We start from the raw sequence: 17,103 nt of genomic DNA on the forward strand, positions 1-17,103 counted from the left end.
ACCTGTTGCCCCCCCCCCCCCAAGAGTGGTCTGGGCAGAGTGAATAGCAGGCTCAAAGGCCGGAGAAAGTTGGGGAGGGCCAGGGAGAGCCAGGGCTGGAGCAGATGACCAGGAGGGAGGCTGGGGTCTGGAGGAAGGGGCTGGCGGAGCTGCCATCCTGTAGATTCTGGTGAGGCCCTTGTGCTCTCAGAGAGCAGCTCAATGACAGCTTCAGACTCTGGTCAGGGAGCTGAGAGCTGGGAGGGGCTCCCCCAGGGCAGCAAGGGTAGAGAGCTGGCTAGAGCCAGCCCCCCCGGGGGGGGGGGCCAGGACCCTGTGTCCTCCCCCCACTGCAGACAAGCCAAGCACCAGCAGCTCACAATTCCCCCTCCCCAGGGGCATTTTACCTCCAAGCTACACTCCCAGCTTTTAAAAAAATATTATTTATTTATTTATTTTTGTGGTACTGAGGATTGAGCTCAGGGGCATTCTACCTCTGAGCCACACCCCCAGCCCTTTTTTATGTTTTATGTTTTATTTTATTTTATATATTTTTTTTTGTGGTACTGGAGGTGGAACCCAGAGGCTTTCTACCTCCGGGCTATACTCCCAGACCCATTTTTTATTTTATTTGGAAACAGGGTCTCACTTAAGTTTTTATGTTTTATTTTGAAACTGTCTAAGTTGCAGAGGCCCTCACCTGGCGGCTGAGGCTGGCCCTGAACCTGCGATCCTCCTTGTCTCAGCCTCCCAAGGACTGGGATTACAAGCGTTGGCCACCACGCCACACTTACTTTTAGTTTGAAACAGGGTCTCATAAGTTGCTGAAGCTGGCCTTAGAATCTGAGGGCCTCCCACCTTAGCCGCCCAAGGGCTGGGATCACAGGTGCACGCCATCTCGCCCTTTTATTCGCCAGCGCATCAATTCCCCGCAGCCTCCCCTCCCCAAGCACACCAATTAAGCCCTCCCCTTTCCCAGGTATGAAGCCGAACTCAGGTAGAGCCGCCATCCCAGGGCTTCCAAGGGGAGGAAATGGAGCTGCGGGGAGCCCGGGCTCTGTCTGCACCCTGGGACATCCTTTGCAGACCCGGGGCAGGGGGGCTGGCACCCTAAGCACCAGGCAATCCACTCTGCACCCTGGGACATCCTTTGCAGAGCCGGACGGGGGGCTGGCACCCTAAGCACCAGGCAATCCACTCTGCACCCTGGGACATCCTTTGCAGAGCCGGACGGGGGGCAGGCACCCTAAGCACCAGGCAATCCACTCTGCACCCTGGGGAGATCCCTTGCAGAGCTGGGGCAGGGGGGCCGGCACCCTAAGCACCAGGTAACCCGCATACAACATGCAGGGCGAGAGAGCCAGGGAAAAGCCCAGGTCTCCCCCCGGCCCGGATGGGGGAGGGGGCCAGAGCGGCGAGAGGCGGCGGGAGAGCCCCTCCAGCCCCCCGCCCCTCCCGCCACATTCCTGCATCCCGGCCCCGCCCCCCCCCAGCGCCCTCCCCGGCCCGCCCCGCCCCGCGCCGTCCCTCCCTCCGGGCCGTCCTGCGGGCCTGGGTCTGGAGGCGCCGGACCCCGAGTGGAGCCGCCGAGCCCGCCATGCCCTGGGCCGCGCTCCTCGGCGCCCTGGCCGTCCTGCTGCTGCTGCTGCTGCTGCGCCGCCGGCGCGCGCGGTGAGTGGGGGCCGGGACCCCGGGGTGGGGGCCCCGGGGTGGGGGCCCGCGGACCCGCCGTGGCCGGGGGAGGCTGGCCCGGCGCCCGCATCCCTCCTGCGGGATCCCGGGGCCGGCGCCGGCCGCCTAAGCTCAGCGCCAGCATCCTCCCAGAGGGGAAACTGAGGCTGGGGAAGGCCGCCCCCCCAGGCCCCGCAGCCCGCACGGGGCGGAACCCGGGCCGACCGGCTCGGCCTCCGGGGCCCAGAGGTTTTCCTGCGTGGCGGAGAAAAAGTAAGACGCCCCCACTTCGAGCCCGCGGTGGGTCCTCTACTTTTCACTAAGTATTAAAAAGTTACTTAGAACGGCTGGGAGGCTAGCTGGGTACGTTTGAGCTAAAACGGATATTTATCCTGTCGCAGATAAAACTGAAAAGGCCCTGGCCGGCCTCCCACCCCAGACCCCTCCCCGAGGGGTCTCCCCCTCTAGGCCTCTGCCCGGGCTCAGTTTGTATGGAAACTGCCAGATTTTTTTTTTTTTTTTTAATACGCTTTTTATTTCAGAGGAGGCTGAGCTCTGCAGTAAAGCGGCCAGGTTACTGCAGGCTCCAATCTCCCTCACTCTTTTTTCCCCCTCTTGTTACCATTTTTATATTGTCTTGGGACTTTAGAGTCGCCACTGAAAAACCAACCTTGGTCCTTCAGTGGTAAGTAAACTCCAGGCATCAGGATTCCCAGTTAACGCTGGGCAATCGGGCAGCCTCTTTGTCTTCAGCTGTGGCGTCCTCCGCTGCCCCCCAGACGGTTTAGTAATTACTCTTATATACAAAGACACGAGCTTGTAATAATACAGGGCTGTGTGTGTGTGTACATTAGTGTCTGCAAATTCCAGAAACATATAGAACTTTGTGTGTGTGTGTGTGTGTGTGTGTGTGTGTGTTACTGGGGATTTAACCCAGAGACATTTTACCTCCAAGCTACACCCCCAGCTCTATTTTATTTTTTTACTTTGAAACAGGGTCTCCCTAGGTTGATAAGAGTATCACTCTTTGGCTGTCCTCGAATCTGTGATGTTCCTGTCTCACCCTCCAAAGTACTGGTGCCACCACGCCTGGCTGGAACATTAAATTTTTTTTTTTTTTTTCGGTACTGGGGATGGAACCCAGGGGCATTCTACCTCCAAGCTACACCTCCAGCCCTATTTTTTTATTCTTTATTTTGAAACAGGGTCTCACTGAGTTGCGAAGGGCCTCACTAAGTAGTGGCTGAGGCTGTCCGTGAACCGCGATCCTGTGTCGGCCTCCTGAATGCTGGGATGACAAGTGTGCGCCACCACGCCCAGCTGGAACATTAATTTTTAAACAATACGTTAGTTGAACTTTCAGACAATGAGCTTTCTATTTTTCTGCATTCTCCAGACACTTTCCTATGTGAAATTTAAAACGATGCATTCATTGGCGTGAAAGTAAAAGCAAAGCCTATCTGGGCAGGTGGCTCACGCTTGTCATCCTAGCATTTGGGAGGCTGAGACCAGAGGATCGTGCTTCACTGCCAGCCTCAGCTGGGCTGGGACTGTAGCTTGGAGATGGAGGGCCCTGCATTCCATCCCCAGTCTGTCTGTCTGTCTGTCTGTCTGTCTGTCTGTCTCTCTCTCTCTCTCTCTCTCTCTCTCTCACACACACACACACACACACACACACACACACACACACACGGAACGCCTGGGAATGTTTCCCTGTGAAAGAAGGGATTCCTTTTCCTGACTTGTCGGACTTTTGGACATTCTGTACAGAGCTGTTTTTAGATGGTATGTTTGATATCTGCAGTCTAGGGTTTGGATTTGACCTACCTTCGTGTGCTATCTGGGGATCTAATTGTCTGTAATAGTAATACAGATCAGACAACAGATTAGATCCCCACAGACTAGATCCATGATGTGACTATGTCCTAGGTGTCTTTTTCCTGTTTGTTTACTAATGTCTCCATTGATGAATTTTTAGTTGTTTTTATTTTTTATTTTTGAGGTTTTAGGGATGGAACCCAGGGCCATTCCACCTCTGAGCTACACCCCCTGCCCTATTTTTATTCTTTATTTGGAAACAGGGTCTCACTGAGTTGCAGGGGGCCTCACTAAGTAGCTGAGGCTGTCGGCGAACCGCGATCCTCCTGTCTCAGCCGCCCAAATGGTGGAATTACAAGCGTGCGCCACCACGCCCGGCGCCCTGTTTTATTTTTTATTTGGAAACAGGGTCTCACTAAGTTGCTGAGAGCCTCACTCAGTAGCTGAAGCTGGCTTCAACCTGTGCGATCCTCCTGTCTCAGCCTCCCAAGCACAGGGATTACAAGTGTGCACCACCATGCCCTGCTTGCTGTCCCAGGCCTTTCTAAGGTGTGTGTGTGTGTGTGTGTGTGTGTGTGTGTGTGTGTGTTATTGGGGATTGAACCCAGAGGCATTCTACCTCTGGGCTACACTCCTAGCGCAGTTCTATTTCTTATTTGGAGAGAGTCTCGCTAAGTTTTGGAGGGCCTTGCTAAACTGCAAACCTCCTGTCTCTGCCTCCCAAGTACTAGGATTACAAGTGTGCACCACCATGCCCTGCTTGAATTTCTTTTTTATTTTGACAAAGGGTCTTGGAAACCTGAGACAGGAGGATTGCAGGCTCACAGCCAGCCTCAGCTATGTAGCGAGGCCCTTCGCAACTCAGTGAGACCCTGTTTCCAAAAATAAAAGACTACAAAATAGGGTTGGGGGTGTAGCTCAGAGGTAGAATGTCCTGGGTTCCGTACCCAGTACTGCAAAATAAATAAATAAAATAAAAATTAAAGACTACAAAATAGGGCTGGGGATGTAGTTTGGAGGTAGAATGCCCCTGGGTTCCATCCCCACTACCACAGGAAAAATAAATAAATAAAAATAAACTATGCAGAAAAAGGATAGAAGTATCTCCGGCCAGGCGTGGTGGCCCACACGGCTCATTCATCTGATGAACCTGTGATGTACCGGGCATGGTGGCGCACGCTTGTAATCCCAGCATTCGGGAGCCTGAGGCCAGAGGATTGCGGTTCACGGACAGCCTCAGCTACTTAGCAAGGCCCTCCACAACTCACTGAGAACCTGTTTCAAAAATAAAAAGACTAAAAGATAGGGGGCTGGGGGTGTAGCTTGAACATAAAATGCCCCTGGGTTCCATCCCCAGTACCGAAAAAAAAAAAAAAAGGAAAAAAAACCCTATGATGTGTCGGTTCTGAATGCCGAGTGGACACCAGCCACCCCCCATCCCCGTGGCGTAGCCCCCCCTCAACTCCCTCCCCAGTTTGCAAAGGCCTGGGTGGGGGTGGGGGGTGGGGGGTGGGGGGAGCAGAGAGCAGAGCAGGTGGCAGCCTGGAGTTGAGGTCTGTGTGGAGGAACCCAGGGGAGAAACAGAAGGGGCATCTTGGTGTCTGATGGGGATGAGCAGGCAGACGGGACCGGCCCGGAGCCAGGACAGGAGGGTGAAGCCTTGCCCCTCCCGCTGCCCTGGGCCTGGCACTGTGTCAGAGAAGTGAGAGTGTCAGCGGCAGGCTGGAGACCGCAGGCCCCAAATAGAGCCTCCCAGTCCTGGCTGAGTCAGCTGGAATGTGGCCTGCGCCTGGGCTGGCGAGGGTCGGGGCTGGGGGAGTCGGGGCTGGGGGAGCCGGGGCCTCCAGCTTCCTGCCTTTGTCTGCGCCTCCTGGAGACATTTCTGGGAAAGAGGGCAGCTGCCAGAAATAACACCTGGCTGGTGGTGGAGGAAGCCCCTCCCATGTGCCCAGAGGTGCCTGGGGAAGACGAAGACGCAGGCCGGGACCTCTCTAGACCTTCAGGTTCTTCATCTGCAAAGTGGGGGTGTAAGCCGGGCGTCCACGCTTGTCATCCCAGCATTTGGGAGGCTGACACCGGAGGATCGCGGTTCGCGGACAGCCTGAGCTGCTTAGTGAGGCCCTCTGCAACTCAGTGAGACCCTGTTTCAAAATAAAGAATAAAAAAATAGGGCTGGGGGTGTAGCTCGGAGGTAGAATGTCCCTGAGTTTCATCCCCAGGAGCACACGCACACACGCACACACCCCCCATGCACACACACACACACACACACACATATGCACACACTCACACACACACAGTGAGAGTGGAAAGTCAGCACGGGAGCCCCGGAGCCAGGTAGTGTCAAGGACATGGGCTCTGCCTGCAGACCTCCCTGGCTAGAAACCCAGTTCCTCCAGGCAGGCCCCAGGCAGCGGCTCCGCCCACCTGAGCCTCAGCGTCCTTCTCTGTAAGGAAAGGGTTCTTCCGCATAGAGTTAGGGGAGGACGCTGAGTGAAGGGGGTAAGTTACCAAGCCAGGGAGATGCCTGGAATACGCCAGGTCTCACGCCCAGTGTGTCATCTGGTGAATGGCCTCCGGGACTCCTCCTGTCCTCTTCCCAGCTTCCCCTACCAGGTGCTGGGTACCAGGTGCTCCCCTGGCCCCCTGCGGCCCCTTCATCCCGGTCACAGCCCAGGACAATTCACAGAGCCCCGGTTCCCTTATAGGAAACTGGGGCACAGTTAAGCTCAGTCGCACAGCCCGCAGGGGCATGCTGGGAGCTGAAGCCGGGGGAGCCACAGGCCTCCCGCCTCCCCACAGACAGGCTTCTCCACGGCCTGCTCCACCAGCTGCCTGAGCCCCAGGGTGGGAGAGGGGCCCCACAGGCCTGGGGACCCCAGTGCTCTGGCTTTGAATGTGGGCCCAGAGGTGGGGCGGGGCTGGGGGGGCAGGGAAGGGGAGACCCTTCCTCAAACTTCCATCTCCAGAGCCCAGCGGGCGAGGTGGATGCCTGTAATCCCGGTATCTGGGAGGCCGAGACAGGAGGACTGCAGGTTCAAGGCCAGCCTCAGCACTTAGTGAGGCTCTCAGCAACTTAGCAAGACCCTGTTTCCAAATTAAAAAAAAAAAAAATCGGGCTGAGGCTGTAGCTCGAAGGTTGAATGTCCCTGGCTTGGCCAGGCATGGTGGTACACGCATGTAATCCCAGCATTTGAGAGGCTGAGACTGGAGGATTGTGGTTCGCTGACAGCCTCAGCTACTTAGTGAGGCCCTTTGCAACTCCGTGAGACCCTGTTTCAAAAATAAAGAATAAAAAAAAAAATAGGGCTGGGGGTGTCGCTTGGAGTCAGAATGCCCCTGGGTTCCATCCCTAGTACTAAAAAAAAAAAAAAAAAAAAAAAAAAAAAGAATGCCCCTGGGTTCAATCTCCAGCACTGCCATAAATAAATAAAAATAAATAACAAAACATCCTCCCTGGGTCTGCTCCTATCTTCGCCCAGCCCAGCCCTGTCTGCCCCGTCCTATCCTACCCTCTGGGTCTCGCTGGAGACGGTCACGTGGAGGAGCAGGCGGCCAGCAGAGGGAGGAGGGGTGGAGAGAGGTTGCCCCCCAGCCTGGGAACTGCGGGGTTTGTGCAGGGGCGCTTGCCGGGGATGCCCGGCCTGCCCCTCGCGGCCTCAGCAGGCTCCTGGCCGGTCCCTCCTCCACTCCCACTTCAAGCCCACCGCCTGATGCCGGGCGGTGCTCGAGGTCATCCCTCAAGGTCATCCCCAGCATCACCGCCAGGTCTCCCCGGGCCCCTCCCTCCCTACCCAGGGCCTCGGTAGCAGTGGCTCTCTGCTTTCCCGCCCCTCTGCCTCTGCGCACTAATCTACGTCCTGCCTCTCTGGATTTCCCTCTCCGGAACATTCCACACGAATGGAGTCATACAGAGCGCGGCCTTTCACATCTGGCCTTTTTCACTTAGCATAATGGTTTTAAGGTTCATCTAAGTTGTGCCATGAGTCAGTGCTCCATTCCTTTTTTATGACTGCATAATGCGCCATGGCATGGATATACCACCTTTGCTTCAGCCGTTCATCCCTCAGTGGACATTCGGGTTGTTTCTACTTTATGACTAGTCTGACTAATGCTGCTATAAATGATTGCACGCGGGTTTATAGAATGGACGTGTGTCTTCAATTCTTGCGGGCTTATTGCTGGGTCATGTGGTAACTCTACGCTTAATTTAATTTAATTTTATTTTTTTTTTTTGGTGGTACTGGGGTTCCTGGAAGCCCTTCTACCTCCGGGCTACACTCCCAGACCTATTTTTACATTTTTATTTGGAAACAGGGTCTCCTAAGCCAGCGTGCGCGGCTGGCTTCGAACCTGCGATCCTCCTGTCTCCGCCTCCCAAGCGCGGGATTACAAGCGTGCGCCACCACGCCCGGCCTACACTTAATTTTTGAAGGAGTTGCCAGGCTGGTTTTACAGAGCTCTACCCTTTTACAAACACTTACTTTATTGTTTAAACGTTTTTACCTTTTTTACATCCATCCTAGGGGGCTTCAAAAAATTTTGGTACCTGGTTGTGATTTTGATTTGTGTGACTAAGAATGTCAAACATCTTTTTCTTTCTTTTTTTTTTTTTTTTTTCGGTACTGGAGATTGAATGCAGGGTATTCTACCTTTGAGCTACACACCCCAGCCCAATTTTTATTCTTTATTTTGAAACAGAGTCTTACTAAGTTGCGAGGGTCTCACTAAGTAGCTGAGGCTGGCCATGAACCTGCGATCCTCCTGTCTTAGCCTTCTGAATGCTGGGATTATAAGTGTGCACCACCATGCCCGGCAACCTTTTTTTTTTTTTTTTTTCAGCACTGGGGATGGAACCTTGGGCCATTCTACCTCTGAGTGACACCCTCAGTCCTATTTTTTATTCTTTATTTTGAAACAGGGTCTCACTGATTTGCGTGGAGCCTCACTAAGTAGCTGAGGCTGGCCTCAAACCATGATCCTCCTGTCTCAGTCTCCCAAGCACTGGGATTACATGTGTGCACCACCACGCCCGGGTTTATAGCCTGTTTTCTATGCAGCAGCCCAAAGGATCCTGTAAAATCCTAATTCAAATCACATCTGTCCTGTGGCTCCCTCCTCACTCAGAGAAAAAGCCAGGGTGCTCTCAGCGCAGACGCAGCTTTGCGGCCGGCCGCGGCCTCAACACCCACTGCCTCTCGTCGCTCCCCTCCGTCCTCCTCGCTGTCCTTTGAACACGCGGCCCAACCTCAGGGCCTCCCTCCTCGGCCCCTCCAGGCCTCTGCGCCATGCTTCCTCGGCCCACTCTTACCTCTCCGTCTACCTCCCCGCGGCCTGCTGTCTCTGTCCCCGTCCCCGTCCCCTTCCTGGCTCTATCAAAAGGTCCTGACTGCTGTGCCTTCCACAGGCGACCCGGGGAGCCTCCTCTGGACCCGGGCAGCATCCCCTGGCTGGGCCACGCCTTGGAGTTCGGAAGAGACGCCGCCAGCTTCCTCACGAGGATGAAGGAGAAGCACGGGGACATCTTCACTGTGAGCGCTCTGGGCGGCCAGGGCACCGCTCCTTCACCCCGGCCGGCCCTGACCCACCCAGCCGCCCCCAGCAGGCTCCGGCCAAGTCTCTCCATCTGTCTGTCTGTCCAGCAGGCACCAGCGCTTCTCACCCTCCGTCCCTCGGCTCCCTCCAACCCCTCCTGGCGCCGTCATTTCTCGTCATTTGTTTAATTGCCCTCCACCTGGACATCAGCTCCCGTCTGCCCAGCGTCCCTCTGCCGCCCAGACCCGCTCCACTTCCTGTCCACCCGTGGTCCCAGCAGCCTCCACCCGCCTTCCAAGTCCTCGCCCGACCTCTGTCCATTTATCTACCTGCTACCCAAACCTGCCCAGCCGCCGCCGCCGCCACCGCCTCCTCCTCCTCCTCCTCCTCCTCCTCCTCCTCCTCCTCCTCCTCCTTCTTTTGTGGTACTAGGGATGGAACCCAGGGGCATTTTATCTCCAAGCTACACCCCCAGCCCCTTCCTTCCTTCCTTCCTTCCTTCCTTCCTTCCTTCCTTCCTCTCTGTCTCTGTCTCTCTCTTTCTTTTGAAACAGGGTCTCACTGAGTTGCAAAGGACCTCACTAAGTAGCTGAGGCTGTCTGCGAACTAGGATCTTCCTGTCTCAGCCTCCCAAGTCCTGGGATGACAAGCGTGCGCCCCCACGCCCGGCTTCATCTATACATTTAGTTTCCAACCAACTAGCCACTTACTCGCCCATCTTTCCTTCCAACATAGATTTAGGAATCTGTCCTGTTGATTCACACATCTGACATTCCGTCTACCAGCATTTACCCAACTTCTGCTCTTCTCCATCTTCCTTTCTCCCTTATATCCATCCATTTAACTCTACGACTCATCCTTCTTCCATTTATCCATCATCCATCCATCCATTCATTCACCCATCCGTCCATCTATCCATCCATCCATTTATCCTCTCATTCACTCATCCTTTCTCTACTTATCATCCATCCATCCATCTATCCATCTGTCAATCTACCCATCCACCCCTCCATCCATAGTCCATCCATCTATCTGTCCATCCATCCATTTATCCTCCCATTCACTCATCCTTTCTCTACTTATCATCCATCCATCCATCTATCCATCTGTCAATCTACCCATCCACCCCTCCATCCATCGATCGATCCATCCATCCATCCGTCAATCCACCCATCCATCCATCTATCCGTCTGTCAATCCACCCACTCATCCATCCATCCATCCATCCATCCGTCAATCCATCCATCCATCTATCCATTCATCCATGCACCCCTCCATTGGTCCATCCACCTATCCATCCATAGTCCATCCATCTATCCATCTGTCAATCCATCCATCCATCCGTCTGTCAATTCACCCATCCACCCATCGGTCCATCCATCCACCCATCCATCCATCTATCCGTCTGTCAATCCACCCGCCGATCCATCCATCCATCCATCTATCCATCCATCCATCCATCCATCCACCCACCCACCCATCCATCGGTCCATCCACAGCACACAGCACCCACCTGCTGCCTTCCGTAGGCAGCCCTCCTACCACTGGAGACAGAGCAGTAAGTAAGGTGCCCACAGTGGGTGCTTATGAGCCAGGTGATAAAGAACATGGGCTGGTTTTTATTTATTTATTTTTATTTTCTATTTTTTCGGCTCTGGGGATGGAACCCAGGGGCATTCGACCTCTGAGCTACACCCCCTGCCCTACTTTTTATTCTTTATTTTGAAACCGGGTCTCACTGAGTTGTGGAGGGCCTCACTAAGTAACTAAGTAGCTGAGGCTGTCCGCGAACCGCGATCCTCCGGTCTCAGCCTCCCGAATGCTGGGATTACAAGCGTGCGCCACCACGCCCTGCGGGGCTGGTTTCTAAAATGCACCGGATTCCAGTCCCAACTTGCCGCTGCCTGGCAGTGAGCTCCTGGCACGCTGACTCCTCTCCAAGCCTCACCTCTGGAGCGATAGTGGAAGCGGGATGGTCTCCACCTCGCCGGTGGCCGAGGGCTGGAGAAGGGCACGGCTCGCTGTCGGGGGGACACCTGGCCCTGGAGCCGCTGCGGCTCATGTGACGTGCGCCCCACAGGTGCTGGTGGGCGGCAGGTATGTCACCGTCCTCCTGGACCCCCACTCCTACGATGCTGTGGTGTGGGAGCCACGCACCAGGCTGGACTTCCACGCCTACGCCATCTTCCTCATGGAGAGGATTTTTGACGTGCAGCTCCCGCATTACAACCCCAGCGACGAAAAGGCTCGGATGAAACCGTGAGTGGCTGGAGACAGTGCCCGTGAGCGGGTCGGGAGGGCAGCCCAAGTCCCGGCTGGGCTGGGCTGGGCTGTGCGCAGCCCAAGCGGGGTCTGGTACACCCCTGCCGTTCTTGTGGCTGCCACCAGGTGTCGCTGTTGACCAGCGCCACGCACCGCCTCTGGACACTAGCGTTTCCTGCAGTGGTGGGGCCCTCCTGGCCTCGGTCCCCACGCAGGGGCCAAGGGGCCTTAGATTTAGACAAACACCCCCCCTTTCATGGCTTACCATTACGTCCTCGGCTGAGGCCCAGTATGGAGCCTGTACACAGACTGTGCCTGAGGCCTTCTAGCTTTTGCCCCTCGCTCCCCAGGCTGGTCTCTTTGCAGACTCCTGGGTCCACACAATGAAAGCCCGTCACCTGGGGTTGTGTCTAACTAGCAGCCCTTGGTCAGGGACACCTTAGCTGTCCAACAGGCCTCCTGGCTTGGGTCGCAGGGTCTCTTGTCCAAGCTCCCGTGCCCCAGGCAGGGACAGACTAGTCTGGTGGAGAGTTCAGACTCGGTTGGGTAGGTGGTGCGTGCCTATAATCCCAGTACTTGGGAGGCTGAGACAGGAGGATTGCAGGTTTGAGGACAGCCTCAGCAAGTAGTGAGGCTCTCATGAACCTAGCAGGACCCTGTTTCAAAATAAATATAAAATAGGGCTGGGGATGTAGCTCAGAGGTAGAAGGCCTCTGGGTTCATTCGCTAGTACCAAAACAAATAGATAAGCAAGCTAGCAAACAAACAACAAAAATATAAAGTGCTGGGGGTATAGCTTGAAGGTAGAATGCCCCAGGGAACAATCCCCAGTACCACAAAAGAAAAAAAAAAGTTCAGACACTGGGTTTCGATCCTAGCTGCCACAGGCTGTGTGACCTTGGGCGAGCCCCTTTCCTCTCTGTTCTTGAGTTTTCCATCTGTAAAATTAGCACCATGTTAGTAAACATTAATTATTCCTATGAAGCCAAAACCTTTCTGTTTAGCACAGTAATTAGTATTTACCGTCTTCAATGGCGACGGTAATAATACTCTCACTAGTTGTCCATCTTCCACGAGGCTCGGGCTCCAGCGGGGGCCTTGAGCTCCGGGAGCCTGAGCTTTGGGGAGGGAGGCGCCCGCGGGTGCGGGTCTCCTTTGGAAGTCACCCTCTCCCCGTCCCTGTCTTGTCACCCGGCTCAGGACGCTCCTCCACAGAGACCTGCAGGCGCTCACAGAAGCCATGTTCGCCAACCTCCGCACCGTGCTGCTGGGCGACACCCCGGACGCAGACGGTGGCTGGCGAGAGACGGGTCTCCTCGACTTCTCCTACAGCGCCCTGCTCAGGTGAGCCGTGGCCCGTCCCCGGGCTGGGACCCGATGCAGCCTGCGTCAGCCCAGCCACGGGCAGCAGGGCCGGGAGCGCTTGGTGGGCGGGGGACAGTGTCCTGCCCGGGCGTGCAGGAAGGACCGTGTACACCTGGGACTCTGCTCCACCGGACCCGGCCCAAGAGCTGGGGGGCAGAGGCCAGCGGGGAAGGGCCCCGCGGGTCACCCAGAGAGCGAGGAGCCGAGCGTGACCTCGGACACCACGCGTCCCGGGGCCCGGGTGTGTCTGGAGACCATCCTTGCGACCTCCGCTGCCATCACACTATCTTTGTGAAATCTTTCTGCCATCACACTATCTTTGTGAAATCTTTCTGTCAGCCGGCCCGATGGGCTCTTGGTCCTGATGGAGACTAGACCGGAGGTGGGGGCTGTTTATGTGTGATGTAAACCCACACCCCTGTCCTCCTGGCCTGCGGCCCCTGGGGCTTACCCCTTTCCCTGGAGGGACCCGTGAGCCGGCGGCAGCGGGTGCAGAATGGAGGCCCAGCTTCGCCCGGCCCCAGCCATGCGGTGCCTCCGCTGGCCCTCCCAGCCAGCCTGGGTCCACGTCCATCCCCGCCACGCTCAGCCACACCCAGATCCCTCCCCGTCCTGTAGTCCTGTAACCCCGGCCTCCCCCCCCACCCTCTGCACCGCCTCCTGGTTTCCCTGCGAGTCAGGCACCTTCCCCGTGCGGCCGTTGCAGCTTCTGCTCCCTTGCTCGGGCACGCCTTCCCCTCGGCGCTGCATGGCTCTCCCTCACTTCAGCCAAGTTTCATCTCCGGAGCCCCCTGCCCAGAGACCTCTTTCTGAGGCTCCTTTAATAGGAAGACGCCTTTATTTTTTCTTATGGCACCTAGCGCCACCTAGGGGCCATGTGCGTATTTACATGTTCTTACTGACTGCTGGGTGCAGTTTTGTGATGGAGCGTGTGTGTGTGTGTGTGTGTGTGTGTGTGTGTGTGTGTGTGTGTAGGGCCTCCCATCCAGGTTCCCTGAGTTAATATTTGGGATGATTTTTAATTGTTTTGGTGTAAATATATGCTCAGGGAAATGGCTTTTATAGGAAAAACAATTGTGTAAGTGAGATAGTGACCGTAAGTGTTTAACGGTGGTGCCACGGAGGCGTCTCAGGGCCAGTGGGGTCTGTGATGGACTGGCAGGCACGTGTGTGTGTAAAAGGAGCATCTGAGCTGGACGTGGTGGTGCATGCCTGTAATCCCAGTACTTGGGAGGCTGAGACCGGAGGATTGCAGCTTGGAGGACAGCCTCAGCAATGGGTCAAGACTCTTAGCAACCTAGTGAGACCCTGTTTCAATATAAAAAAATAAAATAGGGCTGGGGGTGTAGCATGGAGTAGGATGCCCCTGGGTTCCATCCCCAGTACCGCACACACACAATAAAAGGCGAGGGTGCCCCGTGGCTCTCCTGCCTGGGCTTGCCCTGGGACTGCGGCCAGCGTGGCCAGCTTTAATTCTCAAGATATGATGGTGGAATTGGGGGTGGGGGCGCACGCTTGTAATCCCAGGACTTGGGAGACTGAAATAAGAGGATCGCAGGTTCGCAGCCAGCCTCGGCTACTTAGTGAGGCCCTCCGCAATTTAGTGAGACCGTTTCAAAATAAAGAATAAAAAATAGGGCTGGGCGTGTAGCTCAGAGGTAGAATGCTCCTGAGTTCCAACCCTAGTACTGCAAAAAAAAAAAAAAAAAAAAGGAAAAGAAGGTTCCTGTGGGTGGGGTGTGTGTGTGTGTGTGTGTGTGTGTGTGTGTGTGTACACACATGAGTTCCTGTGTGCATGCTTGCACATGTGAGAGCACACATTAGCTCTGTCTCTTCTCCACACCTGGCTGGCTCCAGCTCTTCTGCTCAGCCCTCCAGGGCCCCTCAGCCCAAGCCCAGCTCTCCCCAACCCTCGCCCAGTGCTCATTTTTTGTGGCACTGGGGCATAAACCCATTGGCATTCTCTAGCTCTGAGCTACACCTGCAGTTCGATTTTATTTCTCATTTGGAAACAGCTTCTCGCTAAGTTGCGGAGGGCCTCACTAAGTAGCCGAGGCTGGCCGGGAACCGCGATCCTCGTGTCTCGGCCTCCCGAGTCCTGGGATTACAGGTGTGCCACCACGCGCTCCATGGTCTGTTTTATTTCGAGTCGACTCCCGTGCCCAGAGCATTCCGCGCACGCACCAGGCACAGCGGGTGAAGGAAGCCTTCCGGGCTCAGGGAGGGCCGGCCGAAGTGTCCGCGGGGGCCTGACCTGTGCTCTTGTCCCCAGGGCCGGCTACCTGACCCTGTACGGAGTGGAGGCGTCGCCGCCCACCCAGCAGAGCCGGGCACAGGACAGGGCCCACTCGGCCGACATCTTCAGCACCTTCCGCCAGCTCGACCTGCTGCTCCCCAAGCTGGCTCGAGGGTGCCTGTCAGTGGGTGAGTGCCGCGGGTCCCTGTGGGTGTGGGGGGAGGCAGAAGGATCCAGAGGGTCTTCTCTGCCAGGGGAATGACCAGAGGCATCGCAGGCCCAAAGGCGGTCTGATGTCCCGGCAGGCAGTGAGGTCCCTGCCTCGGGGTGTATGCAAGAATACAGCCCTGGGAAAGCGGGTGCAATGGAGCGGGCCTTCCCGGTGGGAGTTCTCATTCAGCACCTCTGGGGCCGGGCCTTTGCGTGTTACTTTTTTTGGTTTTAAGTTGCTTTTAAAAATTTGACAATCAAGCCGGGCGTGGTGGCGCACACTTGTAATCCCAGCATTCAGGAGGCTGAGACAGGAGGATCACAGTTCGCAGACAGCCTCAGCTACTTAGCGAGGCCCTTTGCAACTCAGTGAGACCCTGTTTCAAAATAAAGAATCAAAAATAGGATTGGGGGTGTCGCTCAGAGGCAGAATGCCACTGGGTTCCATCCCCAGTACTGCCAAAAGAAAAAAACTGACAAATAGTTTATGCTATATTAATTAATTTGTTATATAAACTCATGCCACTTAATATAATTGAGAGGGAATGATAAGAGAGTTCTACACTCTCTCCCCATCCCCAACCCACCACAATAAGCACCAGTAGCTTGGAGCGTAGCCTGGCACGACTCTCTCTAAACAGACTCCCGCACATGTGTGCACAAACACCACAGGGTTGTGGGTTATTTTTCTTTTTTTTTTTTAACTGAGGTATAATTAACATGTTATACCTGTAAAACCCCAGAAAATCAATGATAGAACTAACTCAAACAATAAAAAGCCGGGCGTGGAGGCGCACGCTTGTAATCCCAGCGCTTGGGAGGCTGAGACAGGAGGATCGCGCAGGTTCGAAGCCAGCCTCAGCTACTGAGTGAGCCTCTCAGCAACTTAGTGAGACCCTGTTTCCAGATAAAATATAAAATAGGTGTGGGGAATATAGCCCGGAGGTAGAAAAGCTCCTGGATTCCACCCCCAGTACCACCAAAAAAAAAAAAAAAAAAAATAGGGCTGAGGTGCAGTTCAGAGGTAGAATGTCTCTGGGTTCCATCCCAGTACCACACACTCACAAAAAAGAAAGAAAAAGAAAAAGAAAGCCCACGTTCCCTATGAGATATACCGCTTCCTCTCGGTCTCCCAGGTGATGGGAGAGGCTGGTAACTTATTGTTTTCACACACTTGTCAACATGCAGCTTAAGTTCTTGTGAAAACAGGCGTCTGCCACGCCCAGCTGCCATGAAACATCTGCTTCTCTAGCCGATCGCCCTTCTTTCTGTGAGCTGCCCACCCCCATCCCTTGTCCTGGGACAGGAGACGGTCCCTTATCTCTCCAGACCCCGTCCGCCAGCTGAAGGGCTGGTCAGGACGCCCACTCTGCCGGCAGAGAGGGAAGCCGGGGCTCCGCGGCGAGATCCCTTACAGACACAGCTGCTGGGGGTGTCTACTGAAAAACCCGGAGTAAAACAGCCCCGGCCCAGCACAAGTTGTAGAAAAAGCAGATCTCTGTGTTGTCCCCTCCAGGGGAGCGCGGTGGGGCCCGGCTGGGAGCTGGGAGCAGCTCCAGGAAGGCTGCGCGTCCCCGCGTGGGCAGCAGGTGGCGGCGTTGGGAGCCCGTGAGTGTCAGAGCCAGAGTGCAAAGCCGGGCCTCGACCCTGCAGCTGCCCCTCCTCCTCGGGAGACAGTGGGCAGAGCCTACCAAAATATACGGCTCATTCCTTGCTCCTGTACACCCTCCTTAGGAAAGGAGTCTCTAGAGACGGGGGTCCACGAATGCAGACACCCGAAGGTATCAGGCTTATTGCTTTACCCGTTGGGGCGAATCAAGTAACGTATGCATTCTTATAAAAGGAAACCGAAGGGCTGTGCTGGCACAGGGTGGGACCCGCTGGGAAGGGACAGCAAGGGCCAGGCCTGCAGCTAAGAAGGCCGCCCCTCCCTCCCTTTCTTCCTTCCATTTTTGTGGTGCCCAGGAGTGAACCCAGACACACATTCTACCTCTGAGCTATACCCCCAGCCCTTTGTTTTGAAACAG

The 17,103-nt window shown here is 55.5% G+C and overlaps 1 protein-coding gene across 2 annotated transcripts in view; it reads left to right on the forward strand.

The window, feature by feature from the left end:
- Positions 1 to 1,576: 1,576 nt before the first annotated feature.
- PTGIS (prostaglandin I2 synthase) overlaps positions 1,577 to 17,103 on the forward strand; it is a gene marked incomplete at both ends in the record, with an annotated part of 30,503 nt that continues 14,976 nt past the window's right edge. Inside the window, 5 exons of one of the 2 annotated variants that reach the window (XM_080716392.1) lie at positions 1,577 to 1,650; positions 8,876 to 8,999; positions 11,084 to 11,262; positions 12,466 to 12,609; positions 14,903 to 15,054. In XM_080716392.1, the coding sequence (XP_080572518.1) occupies positions 1,577 to 1,650; positions 8,876 to 8,999; positions 11,084 to 11,262; positions 12,466 to 12,609; positions 14,903 to 15,054 (673 nt within the window). The remainder of the gene's footprint in view (positions 1,651 to 8,875; positions 9,000 to 11,083; positions 11,263 to 12,465; positions 12,610 to 14,902; positions 15,055 to 17,103) is intronic. The other variant, XM_080716393.1, reaches the window with a different exon arrangement.

This window comes from Muscardinus avellanarius (assembly GCF_963383645.1).
Source record: "Muscardinus avellanarius genome assembly, chromosome: 19".
NCBI classification, from domain to species: Eukaryota; Metazoa; Chordata; class Mammalia; order Rodentia; family Gliridae; genus Muscardinus; species Muscardinus avellanarius.